Source organism: Lagenorhynchus albirostris, chromosome 10 (assembly GCF_949774975.1).
Source record: "Lagenorhynchus albirostris chromosome 10, mLagAlb1.1, whole genome shotgun sequence".
Classification (NCBI taxonomy): Eukaryota; Metazoa; Chordata; class Mammalia; order Artiodactyla; family Delphinidae; genus Lagenorhynchus; species Lagenorhynchus albirostris.
Genome location: NC_083104.1, coordinates 39,651,742 through 39,674,426, shown reverse-complemented (window position 1 = coordinate 39,674,426; position 22,685 = coordinate 39,651,742). Strand labels below are relative to the sequence as shown.

At 55.1% G+C, this 22,685-nt stretch overlaps 3 protein-coding genes and 1 long non-coding RNA gene across 23 annotated transcripts in view; 2 read left to right on the top strand and 2 right to left on the bottom strand.

The window, feature by feature from the left end:
• PLXNB1 (plexin B1) overlaps positions 1-8,346 on the bottom strand; it is a 28,245-nt gene extending 19,899 nt beyond the window's left edge. For 2 of the 8 annotated variants that reach the window (XM_060162018.1, XM_060162023.1), the window contains exons 1-4: positions 8,201-8,344; positions 6,722-6,867; positions 2,176-3,053; positions 2-1,114 (exon numbers count right to left, since the gene is read on the bottom strand). In XM_060162018.1, coding sequence (XP_060018001.1) covers positions 2-1,108 — 1,107 coding nt within the window. In that variant the 5' untranslated portion in view covers positions 1,109-1,114; positions 2,176-3,053; positions 6,722-6,867; positions 8,201-8,344. Of the gene's footprint in view, position 1; positions 1,115-2,175; positions 3,054-5,958; positions 6,030-6,721; positions 6,868-8,200 lie in introns of those variants that run through there. The other 6 variants (XR_009542818.1, XR_009542817.1, XM_060162020.1 and 3 more) reach the window with 6 other exon arrangements.
• A 666-nt stretch (positions 8,347-9,012) lies between these two features.
• CCDC51 (coiled-coil domain containing 51) lies at positions 9,013-22,183 on the bottom strand. 8 transcript variants are annotated; one of them, XM_060162033.1, is made up of 5 exons: positions 16,984-18,691; positions 16,579-16,636; positions 11,739-12,058; positions 10,528-10,692; positions 9,013-9,986 (listed from the first exon to the last, which is right to left on the bottom strand). In XM_060162033.1, the coding sequence occupies exons 3-5, from the start codon at positions 12,048-12,050 to the stop codon at positions 9,231-9,233; spliced, it is 1,233 nt and encodes a 410-aa protein (XP_060018016.1). In that variant the 5' UTR covers positions 12,051-12,058; positions 16,579-16,636; positions 16,984-18,691; the 3' UTR covers positions 9,013-9,230. The 8 variants fall into 8 exon arrangements, with proteins under 8 accessions (XP_060018016.1, XP_060018015.1, XP_060018018.1 ...); XM_060162032.1 differs by lacking the exons at positions 16,579-16,636; positions 16,984-18,691 and adding an exon at positions 21,078-22,183; XM_060162035.1 differs by lacking the exon at positions 16,579-16,636 and having other exon boundaries at positions 16,984-18,692.
• On the top strand, positions 17,113-19,372 carry LOC132527053 (uncharacterized). Its single transcript, XR_009542820.1, has 4 exons — positions 17,113-17,217; positions 17,307-17,362; positions 17,445-17,532; positions 19,014-19,372. It is a non-coding gene; the product is annotated as an uncharacterized LOC132527053 (long non-coding RNA).
• The window catches only part of ATRIP (ATR interacting protein), a 16,965-nt gene continuing 16,326 nt past the window's right edge, over positions 22,047-22,685 (top strand). For 3 of the 6 annotated variants that reach the window (XR_009542819.1, XM_060162030.1, XM_060162029.1), the window contains exon 1: positions 22,047-22,639. Coding sequence is in view for 4 of the 6 variants with exons in the window: in XM_060162030.1 (XP_060018013.1) it covers positions 22,393-22,639 (247 nt within the window). In the remaining 2 variants the exon portion in view is untranslated. The remainder of the gene's footprint in view (positions 22,640-22,685) is intronic. The other 3 variants (XM_060162028.1, XM_060162027.1, XM_060162031.1) reach the window with 3 other exon arrangements.

Below are 22,685 nucleotides of genomic sequence, written 5' to 3'. Positions count from 1 at the left end.
CCACGGGCAGCTGAGCACAGTCGGAATTGACATCATACTCAATGTAGGCCACCTCGGCCCCATCCTCAGCGCGGCCCTCCCGAGTGTAGCAGGCATCACGTGTGCGATTAGCAAGGCGATCCACCTCATCCAGAGGGAAGGCACAGAGGGCAGAGGCTCCAGATGCCCCGGCAGCTGCCAACGGGGGCCGGCCCACAGTGGGGGGAGCAGCCGAGGAGAAGGCTGCAAAGAGCACCTCCCCCCGGGCCACCTCCGCGGACATGGCGACAGCCGCAGCCTGGATCAGCCCGTAGCGGCTCCCCTGACAGGCCAGAGGCAACTCCACGTAGGAGTAGTAGTGCTGGTCCCGGAGGCACACACGGGACACATAGGCACGGAAAGCTCGAGACTGAGCTTGCAGGTCCCGCCGGAGAAACAGGAAGTAGGCACTGGCCCCGCGTGCAAAGGCGCTCACAAAGTGGTGGCTGTACTCGGAGAGGCGGCCCACAGCTAGCTTGGCCGTCTCCTCGTAAGAGAAGGCAGCCTGGGGGTCCAGCGGCCTTAAGGCGCGGGTAGTGATGGGAGGGATGCCTCCCCCCACACCCCTGCTGGTGTAGCCCCGCCCCACAAAGAGGAGGGGCTCCCCAGCCAAGCCCTGGGCCACCAGTCCCACCGTGGTGACGGCAGGGTCGTTGGCAGCCACATACTGGGTGTCCCCAGGTCGCTCTGGCCGCAGCAACAGCTGCCCGAGCTGCCCCAGGCGCCGCTGTTCACAGACCCCCTGGTGCACACTGCCACACACCACCAGGGCCCCAGGGCTCACCAGGAGCAGCTGATTTGGGTTGTTGGTGGGCTGGGCCTGAGGGCACTCATCAGGTGTCACAGGTGGCAGACAGTCCCTGCTGTCTAGCACAGGGCCAGTGGACACAGTGGCCTCCAGCTGCAGTTCAGGGCTCAGCTGGAACAGGAAGTTGGTGGCTCCTAGGTAGAGGGTGCCTGAGGTGGGATCCCGCGCCAGGTGCTGCAGATGCGTACCATTGGGAGTGAAAGCAGTCGGTGGAGGGGGCTGGAGGGTGAGGACCCACCCGGCCCAGAGTGCCTGGAGAAGAGCTGGGCCGAGGGCAGGCATGGTCACCTGGTAGGGAGAGAGGTTGAGCGGGGCTCATGTGGCCGCGTGAGCACCGTGGGGCCACTGGTGAGGAGTAGGACTGTGATGCTGCCAAGACGCCCCTCCTAACTCAGGGAGGGGGGAGCAGGGAGGACCAGGCTTAGATGGCACTGTGGTTAGGATGACCCCAGGACCACACACTAGCAAGGGGTCAGGAGACATTTTCCTGGAAACTTCAACGCTGCCCATTCTCTGTAAGCACTACTCTCTCAGGAGACCTGCACCCCACACCCCTCACCCTGCCCTGCCCTATGTCATAACAGGGTCCAAGGGTAAGAGGCTAAAGGGGCAGAGACATGGGAAACATCCCATTCCCAGGGACGAGGGCCTGGAAGGGGCAGGAGGGCAAGGGATGGGAAGAAGGGACCCAGAACCCCAAAGAGAGAAAGGCACCCTCTGCATGGATGTCAGTTTCCTGGGCAGAAAAAGGGAGGGCAAGGTCTCATGGGCCACCTGCATGTTAGAGTAGGGTAAGAATTGGATGAAGGGCCTTTCAGGCTAGGAATCCAGAAGGGTAATAACCACAGAACCAAAGGGCCAGAGAGATGAGGGGGGTTAAGGCTGCCAGGGAGGGCTTCCCTGGTGGCTCAGTGGTTAAGAATCCGCCTGCCAATGCAGGGGACGCGGGTTCGAGCCCTGGTCCGGGAAGACCCCACAGGCCGCAGAGCAACTAAGCCCGTGCGCCATAACTACTGAGCCTGCGCTCTAGAGCCCGCAAGCCACAACTACTCAGCCCACATGCCACAACTACTGAAGCCCGCGTGCCTAGAGCCCGTGCTCCGCAACAAGAGAAGCAACTGCAGTGAGAAGGCTGCGCACCGCAACAAAGAGTAGCCCCTGCTCTCCGCAACTAGAGAAAGCCCGCGCACAGCAACGAAGACCAAACACAGCCAAAATAAATAATTTTTTTAAAAAAAAGTCTGCCAGGGATAGGGCCTAAAAGGCTAGCTAGACCCCACCTTGGAGAGCCCTCAGCAGAGGTGGGAGTCACACTGCTCCCAGACACCTAGGTGTGAGGTCAGGCTCACCTGGCAAGGCCAGCTGGATCAGGAGACAACAGCATGCCCCGTGTGAGAGTCACCTAGCCAGGGAGAAAGCAGAGCATGAAGCTGGGGGTTGGGCTGCAGGCATTTGGGCTCCCCACCATGGAGGCAGCACAAAGGTACCTCTCCCGGCTGCCCAGTCTGCTGGTGGAGCTGGGCCCAGCCTGGCCCTCGGCCACCAAACACATTCCACAGGGACGACTCCTCAGAGCCCACAGAGGGGGAGGGCAGCAGAACCAAGCACCCTCAGGGCCTGGGAAAGGGCAGCTAGGAAGGAGCTGCGCGGCTGGCAGGGCCCAGTCAGGCCCCCACTTTAGTCCTGTGCCCCCTGCAGCCCGTTCTCGGCACTCTCCCATCCTCATCCTCTGCCCAAACTCTCCCCTATCAGGGTACCCTGGTACATACCCTCCACACAGGCCCGGGGCTAGCCTAGGCCCAAACCACCACCAGCACATAAGCAGACACATGCTCGCACACACCAAGAAGCATACATACCACCCACCCTGGATGCACACACCTACACACAAACACATGGGCACGAGCACACACACAGATGCATGCACATACTGCCTGTGCATAGCGCACGGAGACACATGCCCAGAAATACAGGCAAACGTCCCACACAGACACGCTACCCACCTGCACTTAGACACCTGCACAAAGACACGTCCACAGAGACAAACTTTTTACACAAAGAAACATGCACTCCACACAGGCACATCACATGCACCCACCCACCCAAGACATACACACCACCACCCACTTTCAGACCCCACACACACAGACTCACGCACACTTCCCTGGTTTGAGCCCTAAGTCCTAGAGGGCTGCAGAAGCCAGGCCATCTCTTGCTATCTCCTCTCCTGCAGGGCAGAGCAGAGCAGGGCTGGAGGGTGGGGGGCAGGGGGGATTGTCCTAAAGGAAGTCACCATACTAGATGTGCCCCACATCCCCAGGACCTTCGCAGACCTTGAGTGCCTGCTCTCCTCACAGACCCATCCTTGCAGGCTCCACCTGAAGCCAGGTGACACCAGCCACCTTTCCCAGACCTGGATGGTCTCCAGCCAGGAGCACCAAGATTGGTAAAGCACAGAGGACAGGGCATGCATCCCAAGCTGAGACACTTCCCCTACTTGCCTGTGCCCAGGCGGCATGGCCCAGCCCCTCCCACCACCCAGCTGCCAGTCTGCCTGTTCACTCTGTTCCCAGAGCTTCCCAGGGTCCAGGTTGGCTCCTTCCAGCCAAGGCTCCCGGCAGGGTGCTCCTGAGGCTGGCCCAGAGTGAGCAGGGCTGGGCGTAGGCTTGGAGGAGGGTCCAGCAGCCCGGTGGAAGCAGAGTACTGTGGCCACGGCCTGGCTGGGCAGTGCTCCCAAAATAGCTTGGGGGTTTCCATTTTTAGTGTGCAGAGAACAGGGCAGCTCTATGGGAGCAGGAACAAGGCAGCCTCTGTTTGCCACTGAGGGGGTAGGAGGAGGGGGCCGGCAGGGAGAGTCGTGAACCCGGCGAGAAGCCCAGGACTGTGGCAAGGCCAGGCTTCCCAGGAACCCCCCACCTTGTTTCCAAGGGATGGGGGGAGAAAGTTTCTTCCTCTGGGAAGACAGGGTCTGCCTGAGGATGGGCAGAGGCCATCTCCCATGCTCAGCCACTGCTCAGTCCCTCCTACCACTTCCCGCCTAGGGATGTGCCTTGGGCAGAGGGTCTGACCCAGCATTCGCTTACAAACATTTGCTCAGCGCCTACTTCAAGCCAAAGTTCTCCAGCCCTCAAAGGGCAGCAACCAGGACAATCCCTAAATGTAAAATCCCAGCTGGGTCGAGTGGCCCACAGGAAGCGGATGGGCAGGATCAGAACAGCTCCTGGCAAGGCCACATAGGATACTGGAGACCGACTCACGCTGGGAAAAGTGTCAGGCTTCTTCAATCACTGCCACAGGGCCGAGCAACCCTCGTCCTTCCCCACATACCATGGGTAGGAGGAGGACAAAAAGAAGAAGGGCACATATTTCACTTAACCTCTGCCACCGGCCATAGAGCAGCTCCCAGCCCCTCCAGCTTACCCCCTCCCACCTCAGGGGAACTTCAAGCGATGTATCGGAGTACATCCCTCCTTCCAGAGTCTTTGGGGCACCCCAGGGGCTGGAGTATAAAGGTCAAGCCCTCCAGTCCACATGCTCTCCTGTGCGATCCATGCCAGTGCTCCCCCGCACATGCTCTTCGTTCCTGCCAGCCTGAACTGCAGGCTGTTTCACACTCCTCCGTGCCCACTCCCTCTCTATCCCATTAACTCTGGTGCCCAACCATCACCTCCCAGGGAAGCCTTCCCTGTCCCCCCATGCTCCTGAGGAGCCCACTACACATGGCCAGTGGACATCCCCAGCCACCACCCTCGTGTATATTGCAGCTCTGCCTTGGGCTCTCTAAGCTTCAGGTTTCCTATCTGGAGAATGGGAGGCGGGACTGCTCTGACCATTAAACGTGATATGGTGTGTGCCTGGCATTAGAGGCACCAACCAAGGCCACTCTTCTCCTTGTTCCACACTCCCACTCTTGAAACTCCTTAAAGGCAGGGAATGTGACTTTTGATTCAGAGGCTCCAGTAACCAGGACAAACGTTAGCACAGAGCAGGTGCTCCTTACATGTTGAAAGAACCCTCATTTCACAGCCAAGAAAACCCAGCCAACAGGGGAGATATGGAACCCACAATCCTCTCCAAGCCACCTGGCTTCTTGAAGGATGACACAGGGTCAGCCCCACTTTTATTAATGACGAGGCCAGAGCAGGCTGAAAAGGCTGGTTTGGAGCTGGGCCTCAGGTCCCCAACTTACACAGCTAGGATCTCTTGCCCATTCCCCAGATCTCAAACCCCAGCCAGAGTCACAGCCAAAGCCTAGCTCTTCTGGGCCCACCTTTCTCTGGACCGCTTCAGCAGGGCCCAAGGCTGCCTAACTTCTGTCTGCAAAGAGCAAGCACCTCTCCCCGCCCTCCTGGGGCTGTCCTCACCAACCAAGAGGGCTTATAAACTCTGCCCTTCAAACTGGGAGAGGGTTCATATCCCAGCCCTCATTTACCGAGTCGCGGGGATTAGAGTGGGAAACCGGCCTTTCCTTTCTGCCCTCGCTCTGCTCCCAGGGTCCACCCAAGAGAAGTTACTAATTGACAGCGCAAGAGTGCACAGTGCTTACCCTGTTGTTTGTGTCGAGGTGGGGTGGGGGTGAGGGTCCACCATTTACCGGTGAGGACTCAAGGAGTGCTCATCAGTCACCCACCGTCAGTATATATACGGCGGATGGGGGGCTGGGGCTTCCCCTGTGGGGGTGCGTGGCAGGGGGATCACAGGCTGCCTTTTGTCAGTTGCGCCGAGCGCAGCCTGGAAGGGCTGTTACTACGTAGGGGAAGCCTCGACCTCCCCGTCGACTTTTCCCCGACCCTCCTCCCTCCTCCCCGACCAGAGCAAGGACCCCACCAGTGGTCCTGGGAGGGCGGGGAAGAGGCCGGCCGGTCCCGGGCTGAGGCGGCTGCGGCGGCGTTGGCGAGGAGGGGGCGCGGAGGAGCAGCTCCACCTCCTCTGTCTCCCAATCGCGTTACAGGCGGAGCCGCCAGAGTTTCCCTTCGCGCGGAGAAGTATGGTCCCAACTCTCAGGACCGAAGCCGACCACCATTCACACGGGCTGCCCAGGCCCCGCGGCATCGAAGCTCCAGGCCCTTCCATCCCGGGGATGCGCCGCCTCGCCCCGGTCCCACCGCCCCGGCCCCGGGCCCCGCACTCACCACCCGGCCGGGCCCCGCAGGACTAGCACACCGAGGCGGGCGCCGGCCGTTCCGGGCTCGAGATCTGCGCGCGCGGCGGCGGCGGCGGCGGCGGCGGCGGCGGCCTTCCCCCCCCCCCCCCGCCGGAGGTGGGTCTGGCGGAGCCGCAGCTGTTACCCGGAGACCGAGGGGCGGAAAACTGCGGCCGCTGCCCGCCCCTCCCGCCGCGGCGCTGCCACCGCTGGGAACAAAGGAGACAAAGCCGCGTCGGCCGGGCCCGGCTCCGCTCCTTCCCCCACCTCGCCCGCCGGGCCGCCCTCCCCCCGCCCGCCGCCCAGGCCAGGCCGGAAGCAGCCGGGAGAGCCAGGCGCGCGGCCCCAAGCCGCCCGGGACCCCGCATTCCAGCCCGCCCGGCTCTGCACTTGCCGAGGGCGGGGGACTACACCCCTCCTTCGCGGGGGCGGGGGGGGCGGGGGGGCGGGCTGCACCACGGCGGTAGCCAGGGCAACGCGGACGGCGGCGGGAGGAGGGTGAGGAGCGGGAGCCCCAAGGACCAGCTGCCCCACCCCGCCCAGTCCCGCCGGGCCTCACCTGCGTGCCGCGCTGGAACCGGAATTGGGAGGCCTTGGGGATGGGAGGTGCCGGACTGGGGGTCGCGCTTTGCACCGCGCCCCGGCCTCTGCCTACCTGCCTGCCAGCGCCGGGTGGGACCCACGCCCCTCACCTGCCCCGCCTGTTCGCTAACCACCACCCCCGCTGTGCGGCGCCGCGAGCTCCCTCTTACCTGTCCAATACCTGGTTCCTGTGGTCGTCCTCCTCCAACTTGAACTCCTAGGCGCCTTGTTTCTCCCCACCGCACCAGGTCTGCCCACCGGCTCTACTCCCAGGACTCCCAAACAGCCGGCGTCTCCTTCCGGCCCCCACCTCTGGCTGTGCGGGAAGAGCGCAGGCTGTGGGGTTGGGCCTGGGCTTGCGCCATCACTAAGCCAAGTAACCTGACCCCTGCCCCCCAAACACACACGCCTATTTGCTGACCGCCAAGTGGAGGTGATACCACACCTAGCCCGGCTGTTAAAGGAGGGCACACCGCTGCAAAAGTGCACAAGCAAGGGCACATTTCCTTCCAGACCTGTACCTGGGCCCGCCCCAAGCTAAGAAGCCTTGGGCAAGTCTGGACTCCCTCACCTGCAAATACTTGGGCCTTCCAAAGGAGGTACACTTGGGTTCTCTCCTGAGGCCCAGGTGTGCCCTCTGCTGGGCCCTCCATACCTTGCCCTGCCCACTGCAAAAACTCAGGAGCCAGGACCTAGTCCATCCTATTAGGACTTCTGGAGAGCTTTGGCTCATGGCCATTGGGACAGCCTCTTGGGAGGCAAAATTTGTCACACAGAGATCACTCTGGAAGCCCCCAGAGCCTCCACAGGCTTGGGGGAGCCTCAATCAGAAGGTTCTGGTCATCCATACTGGCTGCTGTCAGAAGAGCTAAATCACAGGCACCCTCTTCCCACCTGCCACCCATCAAGAGTCATCATTCTCATATACCCGACTCTGCCTTCCAAATTCTCCCTCCCCAACTCCTCGGCTCGCTCCCTTCCCTCCATCTTCTCTTCCAACACCTGGGTCCATGACTCAGCACCTTGTCCCCACCAGGATGGCACCCCTTCCCTGGTTCCCTCGTCCCTGGCCTCTGGACATCAGAGTGGCCCCCTGGGTCCTCCACTTCATTCCCTAACTTTATGCTCCACAACTCCCCAACACCCATCACCACATCAGCCAAGCTGCTGTGCTTCAAGGCCCTCACCCACCTTGCCTCTCCTGGCTGTGCAGCTTGTGGGGGGCCCCCTCCATGTGCCTGGAATCCTCCCCTCCCCAGACCCATTCACTCAAGTGCACACCCTTTAGGACCTACGTCACCCCAGAGGGGGACCTAGGACTTCCAAACCCCACAACACCCCTCACCTATACACAGACAAGTCACCTCCTACCCATCAGGAGGGTGAACATCCCAAGTGCAGAGGTCATTTCATCCCACGCCCTCCTGGGGAATCCATTACAAAAAGAAAACAATGCTGTGGACAGAGTGACCAAATGATCAAGGGACCAGGGGCTCAGAGGTTCACATCACCCATGGGGCCACTTGGGCCATGCCCACTGCCCAGGCCTGAGCACAGGCTCCCAAGAGGGAGGGCATCTCATGGAAGCACTTCTGGCTCCACAGGCCTCTGCTGTGAGTCAGCTCTGCCCAGCCCACAGAAGCCCCTACCTGCAGACCCTGCACACAACCTCAGTGCACCCTGAGAGGGTGGGTTCTCCAGACCCACAGTGCAAGCCGAGTGCCTCCCCACTGCTCCTGTTTAGTCAAGGACACACAAGGCCACCCATGGCCATTTATCCCAGGAGGTCAAAGGTTGCTGTTCTCCACTGAAAAGGAAGAGGTAAAGGGTTTTCAGGGCACTCTGCCTCCATGCCCCCCCAACTGCACCTCCCACCTCTGGGAGGTCCCTCCCCATCACCGCCTCACCATTCACACTGCTGGTGGGCTGAACTCTGCCCAAGGCTGTAGAGGTCAGCCCTAGGCTGTGTGTGGGACGACACCAGCCCAAGTGGTGCTGCCCAAAGCATTCTCTGCACCAGGGAACCAGACTGGCCGCCAATCCCTGTAATTATGTCCCCAGCAATATTTACCAACCATTCCCCCAGTCTCTCTTCCCTGCTCTCCTCTGATAATTCCTCCAGTGTTAGAAACAGGAAGTTCTCCCCAACATGGCAGAGAAAGTGATCCCGAAGAGGGGCAGTAACCATGGTCACCAATGGGTGGGAAGCAGGCTAGGTTTTACTCACTGGAAATCATGGGCCACGTGACACAGGAGGGCTGGGCAAGTGGAGGACAGGCCAGGAAATCCAAAATGAAAATCCAGGCCTCAAGCGGTAAGTACATCCAAAATGATCCTGAACTGGGGGCAAGACCAAGAGATGAGAGAGGAACTAAAAGGGGGCGATTACCCTACTTCCAGGCCCAACCCTCGAGTCCCAAATCTCAATTTTCAATGGGCAAAACCCAGTCTAACAAATTACTTTAAATAAGACAAACTTAAAGACACTTTAATTGGACGTTATCACAAATTTTCGATAGTTAATGTAAATGAGTGTTGCCTAAAAAGCAAAGTATGTCTGCTGGTGAGCCACACAGACTCAGGCTGAGGTTGAGTGCACCCCTGAAGGCTCACTTCATTGCTTCATTCTCTAACTAAATCCACATCCATACCTCCTCCCTCTGGAGGTGGGTCCAGGGGCTAGCTGGCCCTGAACAGCATATACAGCACAGGCAGGATGGCCACAAATGTCACGCAGGTGACCAGTGTGCCATAGATGGTGTTCCTGTTGACCTGGGCTTCTAGCCTCTGCTCCATGTCTGACAGCCCCAAGATCATGCTCCCCTGTTCCAGCAAGGACCCAGACAGGGCCCCATCTGCCGGCTCCACCAGGCCTGGGTGCGCTGCAGCCTTTGCAAGCTGAAGCACCCCAGCCACTTGGCCCAAAGTCTCTTCCAGGCCATCAAGCTGCTCTCGTAAACCCTCTAGACATGAATGGACCTGCCTGGAATGGCTGAGCTGCTCTCTCAAGGCAGCTGAAAGGACCTCTGTGTCTCTGTCTCGGGTGGGGGAAGTACCTGCCTGGGACAAAGAGCTCTGCCCAGGCCCAGCTTGCACCAGGCCCCTCAGGTCTGCCATGAGGTCATGGAGGTCCCTCTGCTGGAGGGAGTAGCTGGACGCCTGTTCTCGGATGGCTTCCTGGAGGCTCACAGGCCCCTTCTGAGCCTCCAGAAGCAAGACCTTCAGCTCCTGTAGCCGCACACGGTTCACGTAGGTGGAGCCAGCCACACCAATCAAGGCCCCCAGGACTGACCCAATGAGGGACCAGTTCTTGGTCCTCTCAGCCCGAGTGCGCTCCTTCTCATGACTTTCCCGCACAGCTGCAGAGAAGAGGGAGAACTTCTCTCGCTCGGAGTCTTCGGCACGCAGATAGGTCATACGAAGCCTCTTCTCCTCCTGCAGAAGCAAAGCTGTCATATAGCAGCAACCTGGCCCAGCAGCCGCCAGCAGATGTCCCACTACCATGTCCCTGGGGCTCAGCTTCACGTCTGGCACAGATTACATGTTCCATAAACACGTTGAATGAGTAAAGGTAGCATAAGCCTGGTCAGGAGGGAGGAGCAAAGGAACTGGGGGTGGTCAAGGTGAGTGGCACTATCCTCCCCAAGCAGTCTTCGGTCTGGCCGGACATGCAGTGGTGTCTACAGAATGTGTCTAACAGAAGGGAAGTGTCCGGCGCTCTCTGGGCCAGACCCCTGCATGGTGCTCCCTCCTCAGTAATCTGGGGTCCAGATTATACTGTCCTGGACCACTGATCCCAGTATTCCAGGAGGAAGTGCGTGGAGAAGCTCTGGAAGCCTGGGGCCCAGTCCCTCCACAGGGGCTTCTGGTTTACCTCCTCACCAGGTGTCTGACCCCCTAACTAGTCAGGGCTCCCACCTCGCCCCTCCATGACCTGCCAGGCTAGGGTCCCTCTCCAGATGAGGAAGGGGCCTACCTGCAACATCCTGTGCTCCAGAGTAGCCAGTTCCAGGTACTGGTTATCGTCTCTGGAGATGCGGTCCAAGCGGTCCCTCACCTCCTTCAGCTTGGCCTGCTGACCTTCCAAGTCCTCCCGAGCCTCCCGGACAAGCCCTCGAGCCACCATGAACACTTTCTCTGCCTGCAGAGAGAACAACAGAGGCCATTTGCCCCTTCTCTCCATGCCCACACAGCCTCGGCTCCATTCCCAACAAGACTGGGCGGAGAAGAGGTTAGTGGGGTGTCAGTACAAAGGGTGGAAAGAGAGTCCCTCAGACACATAATCCTGGCTCACCCAGTGGTCCTCAAAGGGTAGCCCCGGGCCCTGCCCATCAGAATCACCGGATTTGTCCGTTCAAGTGGAAATAACATGCCCCTGAGAAACCTGAAAACAGCTAAAGATGCATACAATCTGTGTCCACCAAACCCAGCTGACTCTAGTCTGACAAACCAGAGCAAGGCCCTTATGTTCTTAATCGGCTTCATGTGTGTTACCTTAGCTACAACCTCCCAACAACGCCAAACGCCATGACAGGCATTGCCCTGGCCTCCATTCAAGAGACAGAGAAACCCCGGCTCAGCCAAAGTGATGGCCTCCAAGGGGAGAGACAGCACTGTGCCTCAAAACCTCCGGCTAAACCCCAGGTTCTTCCCACCCCACTACACTGGTCTGCGCCTAGGTGGGAGTGGGAACAGAGATGGCGGAACGCATTTCCACTGCCACAAAGGACTTGACAACCAGAGGCAGCTCTTCCCACCTCACAGTCTGATGTTTCCCAGGGCCTCTACTTTCACGAGGGATGCTTTAATCACACATGGGGCTTTGAGGACACTGTAATGCAGCAACCCTCCAGGTAACTCTCACCACCAACCCCCAAGCAGTCAATGAAGGAAGTGCTTGCTGTCCTCACAGAAAGGATGTTAATGGCCCGGGACTCACTGGTACATAGCATACACAACAACTTGTTTACATGGGGGAGAGGAGGGCCCTTCACCCCGGTAGTATCAAAGCCAGGCTGTCGTGTGAGAAACGAGTCAGATCCCTCTCCTAGTGGTATGTGTTCAAGAAAAGGCAAATCTGGACGTGGCCTCCCAGCATCTGTGGCTGGTAATTTACTTGTCAGGAGCCTCCAGGCCACATTGCCCAAGTCAGAGGGCAGGGCCAACCACCCCAGCTCCCCTCCTCACCTCAGTCACGTTTCCCTGGGCCTCTCGAACCTCACTGAGTCCAACAAACTCTTCATATCTGTCCCACCAAGTCTTGGCCATGGAGGACGCCCGTTGCTGAATGCTGTGCCCCAGGGCTCCTCCCAGCGCTGTGAGGCGGTGGTACAGCCCGAGGGCCACCTCCTCAGATCTTTTCTCTCTGGGCTGGCTGGGGCCTGGGCTGCAGAGAGTCCTGGTCATAAAGAGGTCCCTTCCAAGGAGGCCTCTCCGCACCAGTACGGGAGACACACCCACGACGTGCCGCATGGCCAGCACAGGGCTGCACCCTGTCATCGGGAGATCTGTGGGGGGATGCCAGAGAGATCAGCTCACAGCCGAGAAAGGCTGGGCTTAAGTCAGATCTCAAGTCCTAGGGACAGTTCTGAACTGAACAGTTTCCATTAGAAAGTCCAAACTGCGCACCACTCTGTTGGGCCCAGAGGTGGCAGCCACCAGGGTCAGGCTTCACCAGGTGCCCCCAGACAATGGAGCATGTCAGGGAAGAGCATATTTAGGAGCTCAGGCCTTCCATCTCTCTCCGTGACGCCACATGAACCCAGATCCTCCCATTCCACCCACCTTCCCACAACCCCAGGTCTCTGTTGTGATCTGCATGAGAATCCTGGTGTCCAGTCTTCTGATAATCTCAAAGAAAATTCTTAAACCTGCGTTGTGTCCACGCTAACAGAGCCCCACAAAGATTCCCAAAGACTCCTAGGGAAACTGTGGAACTGACTGAGGGGATTTGGGGGAAAGATTTCTATAAATGACTATCAAAACCAGCTTCCCAGACTCCCTGAGGGCTGCCTCAACTCTGGCGAAGCAGTTTCGCTTCTGTTCTGGGACACAGGTCGTTCATGTCCCAAGGCAGAAAACTCTCTCCTCAGCTCTCCTCTGAAAAGACAATTCCAGGGGAAAACAAAGCAAAACAAAACAACCCAGATTTCTTCATAGAGGACAGCTTTTTTAGGTTTACACCAACTTTCCTTCTGTCCTTCAAGCCCAGACATTCCGGGTGACCAACTCCCAGACTCACATTTCTCACTTTCCATAAGCTTTCTTCCTTCTTTCCAACCTCAGTAACTGCCCAACAGGTTAAGTTTCTTTCATCTTTCCCTTTTCAACCTTGCTTTGATGTTTGGGCCCCAACAATCCTACTTCTCTGTTACCTGAACAGCACAGGGAGTCTCCCATCATCCAGTCAGGCCTTGCCTGAGCCCAGGAGCAGCAGTGAATTCCGAGGACCCCAAAGAGAGGGCCAGGTGACCCATGCTCCCGGGGCAAACCTGGGCCAGAGCACTCTGGTCTGGCCAAACCACCCCTGCCCCCAAGTACTGACTCTGGCTGTCAGAGTGACACCTGGTAGCCAAAAGACCAGGCCAGAGAGAGAGGTAAGCAAAGGGAGCGGGGGACAGGAAGACTGACTAGAAGAGCTCCAGTTACAAAGAAAGGACCTCCCTGATGTAAGGCGATGAGCATCCCAGCCTCCTCCCCATGGTGCCATGCTTGGAGAAGCTCTGACCCTCTTGAAAACAAAGTTGCTTGGGTAGGGACATGCCTCCTGGCAAAAGCCTGAGCTGAGCGCCACAGAAGGGGACATCTCTGTGACAGTGGTTCCAAGCTGGTGCTGCACCCAAACCCCTGTGCCCCTTGCCTAAGGCTCAAGGGAGCACACGCTACCCATGGCCCAGCAGTCGGGCCAGCCTCCTAGGCCTCAAGGCCAGTGACCACTGCACACAAGCTGTGGCCTCACAACAATCCTGCAGGTGTACCCCTCATCAAAGCAGAGCACCCACCCTCCTCAGCAACGCTCAGCAGAAAGGTGTCCCCCTTGTCTATCACTACTTCTTCAGCCCTCTTCTCTCTTGATCCCACTCGACCACCAAGGTTGCTCTCCTGAAGCCCTGCAAAACTCCCACCTTGTCAGATCCAGCAGGTGCTACTCAGATTTCTTCTCCAATACCTCTGCAGCTTTCAACACCCTCTCATTTTGAAATCACCATTCCCCTCAGCCTCCTCCTCTATCAGCAGCCCAATCTTGGACCCTAGGAAGGTCACTCATCCCTGGCACAGAAGACAGCTAAAGCCTCCTACACAGTCATGGCTTCCTCCCCTGCCCCTCAGAGCCGTTCTTCACATGGCAAACAGAGGCTCTGTTACCTCCCAAGTCAGATCACATCCCTCGGTGCAAAACCCCCTGACAGCTCCCCTATCACCTGGCATGCACACCAGTCCTGCCATTGGCCAACAAGCCCCGGTCCTCTCAGCCCTCATCCCCTTCCTTCTCTCCATCCCTGTACGTACTCCACTCCAGCTTCCTCACCACGCTAAGCACAATCCTGCCACGGGGTCTGTGCCCTGCCATGTCCTCTGCCTGGACCGCTCTTCCTCCACAAGTCCAGTCACCTCACACTTACGTCTTTGTTCATACATCACCTCTTGATAAGGCCTTTCCTGACCACTCCCTCCTTGGCCACCTTACCTGCTTTCTTTTTCTCCACCAGACACACATATTGCCTTCTTCATGTACTGCCTCGCCCCTCACTAGAACATAAGCTTGGAGACAGCAGGGACTTGGCTTCGTGACGGGACACACCAACGAATCCCAAGTTGTTCCCCCACTCTAGTCCCTCCTCTCAGCCTCCCACCCAGTCTGTCTCCTGGCTCCTCCCCACTTAGATGTCTCACAGGCCCATCAACCAGCAAAGGGAAGATGTTCCTGGCACAGAGACAAAGTGGAACAGTGCTTGAAGTTGTCTAAAATCTGAAGGATGACCTATGCAGCAGAGAGGAGAGTGGGTGGAGAGGCTGGACAGGTGGATAGAGGCCAAAATGAGCCCTGGGCCAAGTTCAGGACGCTGCCCCTCCACATCCATTCTCCTACTCCATCCAGATGACTATCTCCTACCAACTGCCCTTTTCGCAAACCTCCATCACCAGTACCTCATCCTCACTTGTATAGCTGATGGTTTGCTTCATTTTTCACCAAGAAAATATTTTAAAATTGGAAGAGAACTTCCATAAACTCCTACCACACCTTCCCACCTGCCAATGTCTGTCTCATCGCCACCTTCTCTTGTTCCTCAGGATGAATAATTCCTGCTCTAGGAAAGGCCAAGCTGTGCCCCAGGTCCCATATCCTCTCCCCTCCTCAGACACTGGTCCCATATCCTCTCCCCTCCTCAGGCACTAACTGATTTGACACTCCCTCCAGCAACTGCCCCACTTCTCTGCTCCTCTTTACTCCTTGACAAAGTGCCTGCATTAGCTGTCTCCAGTGCCTCTTCTCCCATTCTCATTCAGCCCCCCTCTGTTCTGGCCTTCACACCCACCAGGACACTTGAACTGCTCCTGTCCAGGTCATGTCCACGTGGCTAAACCCAATGATCAGTTCCATCCTCATCTTGCTTGCCTTGTCAGCAGCCTGTGCCTCATGATAGCTCCCTCCTTCTTGAACCACCTTCTCCTCTTGGCTTCCAGTCCCCACTCCCTTCCACAACCTCTCCACACAGTGCCCCAGAGCTCTGTCCTCAGGCTCCTCTCTTATCCAGTCCTGTGGCTTGAAAAATCATCTACAAAAAAGTTCTAAACTTGATTGTAGGGATAGCTGCACAACACTGTAAAAATACTAAAACCACTGAATGGTACACATTAAGTAGATGAATTGTGTGGTATGTAAATCATATCTCAATAAAGCTATTACTAAAAAACAAACAGACAGAATTCTCTGGCAGTACAGTGGTTAAGACTTGGTGCTTTCACTGCCAGGGCCGGGTTCAATCCCTGGTAAGGGAATTAAGATCCTGCAAGCCACGTGGCGTGGCCAAAAATAAATAAATAAATAAAACCCAAACAAACTATAATCGGACCTCTCCAGCCCACACCTCTCCTCTGAATTCCAGGCTCATTTATCGAACTGCTCACTCCATGTCTCTGCTTGGAAGGCTGATGGGGATCTTATCTTCCTCTCCCAAACTTGCCTTTCCCACAGCCTTCTCCACCTTGGTTGATGGAAACCAATCAGGCCCAAACTCTCATATCATCCCTGACTCTGCTTTCTCTCGCTCCTCACATCCAGTCCGTTAACAAATGCCACCTCCACCTCTGAAACTAAATCCAGAATCCCTCTTCCTCTTGCCTCTGTCACTGTTATCACCTGGTCCCAACGACTGACATCTTTTGTCTGGATTATCCTAAGAGCCTCTGACAAGTCTCCCTGCTTCTACTCTAGCCCCTACTGTCAACAGAGCAGGCAGTGGTGCTTTCAAAACATGGTCAGACCATGTCTCTCTCTGCTCAAAGCCTGCAACCGTTCCCCATTTCTCTCAAGGTAAAAGCAAAAATCCTTTCCATGACCTACAGGGCATCCACCTCCTGGCTCTCATTCTTCTCTCCTCTCACCAGTCTCCTTTTCCTCACTCTGCTCCAGTCACATGGACCTTTTCCCCCGGTCTTTTTTTTTGACATAAAATTGACACACAACATTGTAAAAGTTTAAGGTGTACAATGTGATGACTTCACAAATGTATATACTGCTAAATGTTTACCATAACAAGGTTAGCTAACATATCTTTCACTTCATATAACTCCCAGCTTCTTTATGTTGCTGGAACATGCTAGGCTATTCCCACCTCAGGGGCTTCATACCACCTGTTTCCTATCTGTACTGCTTGCTCCCTTCTCTTTTTCAAGTCCTGCTCAAATGTCATAGCTGTCCACTCCCACCCCAGGACACCTTAACCATTTTGCTTTATTTTTCCCCAGGCACATATCACATGACCCGTGGTATGCATTTCACTTATTTACTTATAGTCTCACCCACCAGAACGGCAGCTCTGCCAGGGCAGGCACTGTTTTTTTCACTGCTGCATCCTCAGTGCCTAAAGTACACACATATAGCACACACTCAACAAAAATGTACTGGATGAATTAACAGAATTTGCAAAAATATCGCATCCCGGGCTATATTATAAAACCCCAACTCCTTCCGGCGGCCTCCAAAGCTCTAGAAACAGGTGGTCTAGCCCCCGCCCATTTCTGCTGCCTCCCTCGCATCTCCCACCAGCCACACTGTAAGGAATGCGCCGAGATTCAAGGCCTTTGCACAAGCCCTTCCCTCTACTTACAGTCCTTTCCCCGTGCACAGTCCCAGGCTTAGCGCTTGCGGTTAAAAACCGCTCGCGGCTTCTGGATCCTCCCCGGGCAAGACACCCCACCTCCCCAGTACCTGGTGGGTTTTGCGCCGGAGCCGCAAACCCAAACGTGCGCCAGTCACTCAGTTGATCTCTGACCCTTTAGTGCCCGCCTCCGGACCGCTTCCGGCAGCGGGAGCGCAACTTCCGAACCAGGAGCCAATCTGCGGGCCCGCATGGAGGTATAGGCTCAGGGGGTGGGACGGAGAGCCCTGCATCCGGTGGAGGGTCTGGGGAAGGGGCGGCAGGCGCCATGTCGGGTCGCGGAGGTAAGTGTGCGGGGATGATGGGGTGGGGCGGGGCGGAGAGGGACGGGACCCGGCGGGGGCCAGGCTGAGCGTGCTCGTGTCGCACGCAGGTGGCAAGAAGAAGCCTCTGAAGCAGCCCAAGAAGCAAGCCAAGGAGATGGACGAGGTGAGGGCTGGTGCAGAGGCGTGGGCGGGCGCGGAGGGTCTGAGAAATCCGCCGGGAGTGAATCCGCTCTCCCTTTCCGTAGGAAGATAAGGCATTCAAGCAGAAACAGAAGGAGGAGCAAAAGAAACTCGAGGAGCTAAAAGCGAAGGCCGCGGGGAAAGGCCCCCTGGGTAAGTGAGGGCTGGGTAGAGCTCAAGCCGGACAAACGCCTGAGCATCAGTCTGGTTACAGGCCCGAGCATGTCCGTGTCCTGCCTCGTTGGTGAGTTGCGAGGTCCCTTTTGCTGGTGTCCGCTGTAGTGGACGGCCCTAGCCAGGCTTGGTTTCGCAGCAGCGGGAGAGGGGGCGGGAGTCAGACCCAGTATGGGCTTCTCTTGCTTAGGGAAGTGGCAGAAATGGAAATACAGAAATTTATATATCTCAGACACAAGTTAGTACAGTTGAGTTTCCAGATATCCTCTACAGTTTCTTGCTCCAAATTCGTATTTCACTGCTTCTTTGTTGCTTGTAACATTTCTTAATTTACTAATCGTATTGTTAAAACTCTAGTAAAATACTTTTGCATCCTGAGCCTTTTCACTGCTGGATGCGCCTAGTCTAATGGATAAAGTCCAAGTCTGTTGGCATACTATTGTGCTATATGTTTTTTAACTTAATTCTCTATCATTCTGCCTCTTTTTTGTCTTTGTGTAAGAGGAATTGATTACATATCAAAAGATTTTTTTAAAACCCGTCAGTCATTGTACTTTGTGCTTCTTAAACCCTGTTTACATTCATCAAAATAGGATTATTTTCTCAACAGTTATCTATACCCTATTGGATCACTGAGCCACCCTAGGGACAACGAAGGCTGGGAGTGTCATTCAGCGTTTCCCAAGACCTCTATTCTAGTGGGTTTGAGTCATTTTTGTGTACCCACACAGCGCTGAGATTCTAGATATTGAGATTCCTTTTTGGAATGATGTGAGGTATCTTGCACCTTCCCTTAATCTGTGATTATGTATGGGGAGAAGGCCAACCCTTAGTGAAATCCTGTACTACTTGTTTCTATTGAGCATCATCTACTTTTTTTTTAAGGTTTATTTTGTCACAGCCCTTTAGGACTTCCATTTCTATATTAGGCATACTTAATTCTATAATTGTTTGTTAAATTACCTACCCTGTGCCAAATACAGTCATTTGTAAATTGGGTAAAATAAAGGTAGTGAGTAAATCAGATCCCAGGATCGTAATATAGAAGGTGATGTGGTGTGATATGACACTTAAGAGTATGGACTTGGAAGTCAGGCTACCCAGCTTGGAATCCTGGCTTTGTCACATACCAGTTTATAACTTTGAACAATACCTAACACTGAGACTTTGTTATTTGTAAAATGGGTTGATAGGGGATGCGGATTAAGTGAGCCAGTCTGAAATACACAACACACTTGAGATCCAGACCAGTGCACAGCCATTACTCGTGCCCTGCCTTATTCTCATTCTACTTTTGCCCAGAATAGATAATACTGGGAAAGCCCTGTGCATGCTTGTGTCCAAAAAAATGCCCAGTACAAAGAGCTGGGCCTTATTAGGATCCTTATCAGGCCCCTGGGGCTTCAGCCATAGAACTGTCTTTTTCCCTGGATGAGACTTTTTTTTTTTTCCTTTTGCAGCAACAGGCGGAATTAAGAAATCTGGCAAAAAGTAAGCTGTTCCTTGTGCCTGAGGCTATGATGATCCTTAGTTCCATTCCTGTTTAAACATCTGGATTCCCTGCCATAACATCTGTTGCCACCTATAGCTAGAATGAAGTGTTGTCTTGGAACCTATTGTACATTTAAGAATAAACTTTTGTAAAAAAAAAAAAAAAAAAGTCACAGTGGTTCATCTTGTCTTTAGTTCTTCTCAGCCATTTCTACCTTAGCTGTGAGATCCGCATAAACCCAGCCCAGAATCCTGCCAAAGTGTGTTCTTAAGTCCTTGTTCTATCCTGAATTCTGTACCACCTGGAATTAAACCAACTCATTTGAAATGGCTGTTGTTTTCTGTGTGGTTATATACCCAACAGAATATATTACATGAGATTAGTGGAAGAATTTGTACTTTGGGAAGAAAATCTATTCTTTCTGTTATGACATCCACATTACCATTTGTTTTAATGGGGTTGTTCATCTGTTCATGTAAGGAGTCTTGCTTGTGCAAGCCGGGCATGCACCAGTGAACAATTCCTCTTGCCAAGGAACTTCTCTATTGTTGGAGGGGAGCAGGACAAATACATATGATATGTGTTATGAAGGGCAAAAAGACTGGAGAAAGGAGAGATTCCTAAAAGTCTGTAAGAACTAAGCTTACTCTGAAGCCCCCAGGTCTGCATTTCCACTAGGGCTTCAGAAAGGTCCTTGCTAGGTTCCCATTTCTTATACTCTACGCTCAACCCATCAGCAAAATCAAATCTGAACCCTTCATATTTACTCTTATACCACCGGACCTTCATTCTGACCCTAAAATCCCTCACCTAAATTATTGTAGTCACATCCAAATTTGTCTTCCTGCCCCTACCCTTGCTTCCGTACAGTCTAATCCTTATTCAGGACCCAGAGTGATCTCTAAACCATAAAGTTACATTTTGTCTCTCCCTGGCTGAGAATTCTTCAGTGGCTTCTTAGTGCAAAAAAAAACACAAGTCCCTACAATGACCAGTGAGGCACTAAGGGATCTGGATGCCACTCCCTACCCTCTGGTGTCTAGCATTCATCCTCCTGATCAATCGTGAGCCACAGTGGCCTACATTCCAGTCAAGCTCCTGCCTCACTGTTATCACCACTGGAAACTCCCTTCCTTTAGAGAACTGAAATGTCACATTAGTGAGCTCTTTCCTGACTGTAGTGGCAGTCCCAGTGTCTCTTAACCCTGTTGCCTTTTTCTTTCCTGACATTTGTTATCTACCACTTTTGACTCCAGGAAGAGTAAATTCCTGATACAACTATGGGAATAATGCTAATAACACTTAGCTTTCTCTGAGAATGTGTTTTCAAAAAGGGCTCTAGAACTAGTCTGAGATTTTGCTGAGTCAAAACTGGAAAAGGTTTTGATAGATTGAAGCCTGTATTATCATTCTAATGTACTTGATATTAGTAGAAAAAGAAAAACAGCCCACTTTGCTTCTCTCCTGGAAAGTTGCACAGCCAGCAGCATCTTCTTTGGACTTCAGGGATTCCCTGTTGGACCTTGCCAGCTCGCACCCATCCCTGTGCTACTGAGAATAACCCTTCAGAGAGCCAGTGCCAGCACACCACCCCTGAGATTAAGCTACTGCTCTTTTATTTGGTAGAACCTAATCAGCATTAACAAATGGAAGTATAATCCTGTCCCTTTACGGGACCAGAGTCTGGGAGCAATTAAGACAAGCATTCAACATTTGGGCAGCTGTCTGAGGGAACCTACCAATTACCTCAAAAAACTAAAGCCAGGTATTCAAGACCCTCTAGGCCCTGACAACCACTTCCCTTTCATTTACTGCCTTCACAAACATTCACAGGACACTCACAGGCCAAGTTTGGCACTGAGCAATCAAGGATGAAAAGTCTTGCCCCAGTTACTCTCCAACACCCTGTTCCTGCTAACTGTTCTGCACATGACTGCTGCCCGGTAAAATCCTGTCAGCCACTCAAGCCCAGCTTGAATCCTTGCTCCTCTCTAAAGCCTTACCTTCTCTCTCTGCCATCGATAATTCCTACCTGGCACTTGTGTGGCGTCCATTTCAGTGTTGTGTTCTTGTCTGAGTAGTCTTGGTGCCATCCTCCTTGGTAACTCTTTTCTTTTTTTAAAATTATTTATTTTTGGTTGCATTGGGTCTGTTGCTGCGCGCCGGCTTTCTCTCGTTGCGGCAAGCGGGGGCTACTCATCGTTGCGGTGCACGGGCTTCTCATTGCGGTGGCTTCTCTTGTGGAGCACAGGCTCTAGGTGCATGAGCTTCAGTAGTTGTGGCATGCGGGCTCATTAGTTGTGGCTTGTGGGCTCTGCAGAGTGCAGGCTGGGCTCTATAGAGCTCAGGCTCAGTAGTTGCGGCACACGGGCTTAGTTGCTCCGCAGCATGTGGGATCTTCCCGGACCAGGGCTCGAACCGTGTCCCCTGTATTGGCAGGCGGGTTCTTAATCACTACGCCACCGGGGAAGCCCTCCTTGGTAACTCTTGGTAACTTCCACTCAACCTGTAGGACAGCCCAGGTGCTACTTCCAGGAGGCCTTCCTTAACTTCCTGAGTTTCATTCATTTCTAAACTATGACCGTCGCTTGGGCCAAAAACACTCAAGAGCTCTCAGAGAAATGAATGAATATTAACAGCCTGAGCAGTTAGTTCCCACCCCCTCCAACACAGGCACACCATTCTCAGGATCACCCCTTCTCAGACCTTTCTTTCTCCAGACCTACCTCAAAGGTACACATTCAAAGCATTTACTGTTCTCAAAGGTGTGTGCTCACAACAGCTCTAGTCATAACTTCCGCCCAGTCCCACTCTCCCACACTCCTCCCCAAGAGAGCCTTGGGGTATATGAGAAGTGGGTCTAGCTGGAGAACAGCGAGCTCACAAAGACCAAACCCCTGAATGCTCCCTGACTCGATTCACATGTGCACTTGTGAAAATCAGGGCGAACTCCTCCAAGCCCAGCTGTGTACCCTAAGTGATGCCAGAGAGTGGGCGCAGAGCCCCCTGCGCGGTGGGGCTGGTGAGTTAGCCCAGGTAACTCGGTTCTCTCCTCTTAGACCACCCGCCTACTGGGGTCCCAGCCGTCGGTACGAAAGCGCCAGGCGGGGTGATGCCCAGAAGGGCTGGGAGCGACGGAGCTCCGCAGGCACCCAGTTGAGCACCGCGGCGCGGTCTGATTACGTCATTCATCCCCGCCCACCGACTGGAAGGTGATTGGCCTGTTGGCTAGGGGGCGCGGCCCCAGCGGCTGAGGCGAGCGGCAGCGCGCGATCGGTTGGTCCAGCCCTCCGGCCTCGAGGTTACAGGCCGGACTCGGTGCCTTCGGATACCGGCTGGCGGCAGGCATGGCTGGAATCCCCGCGCCAGGCAGCAGAAGGCGGAGCGGGCCCCCGGCACCCAGTTCTGGCCCGCCGTCCAGCACCCAGCACCCTCCGAGCAAGCGGGCCCGGGGCTTCCTCGCGGCCGCCCCCCCAGACCCAGAAGACCCATTCGGCGCGCACGGGGATTTCACCGCCGACGACCTGGAGGAGCTCGACACCCTCGCGTCACAGGCCCTGAGCCAGTGCCCGAACGCGGCTCCGGACGTGTCCAGTGAGTGCGCCTTTTCCCCGAGGGTGGTGCAGACCTCGCTAGACCC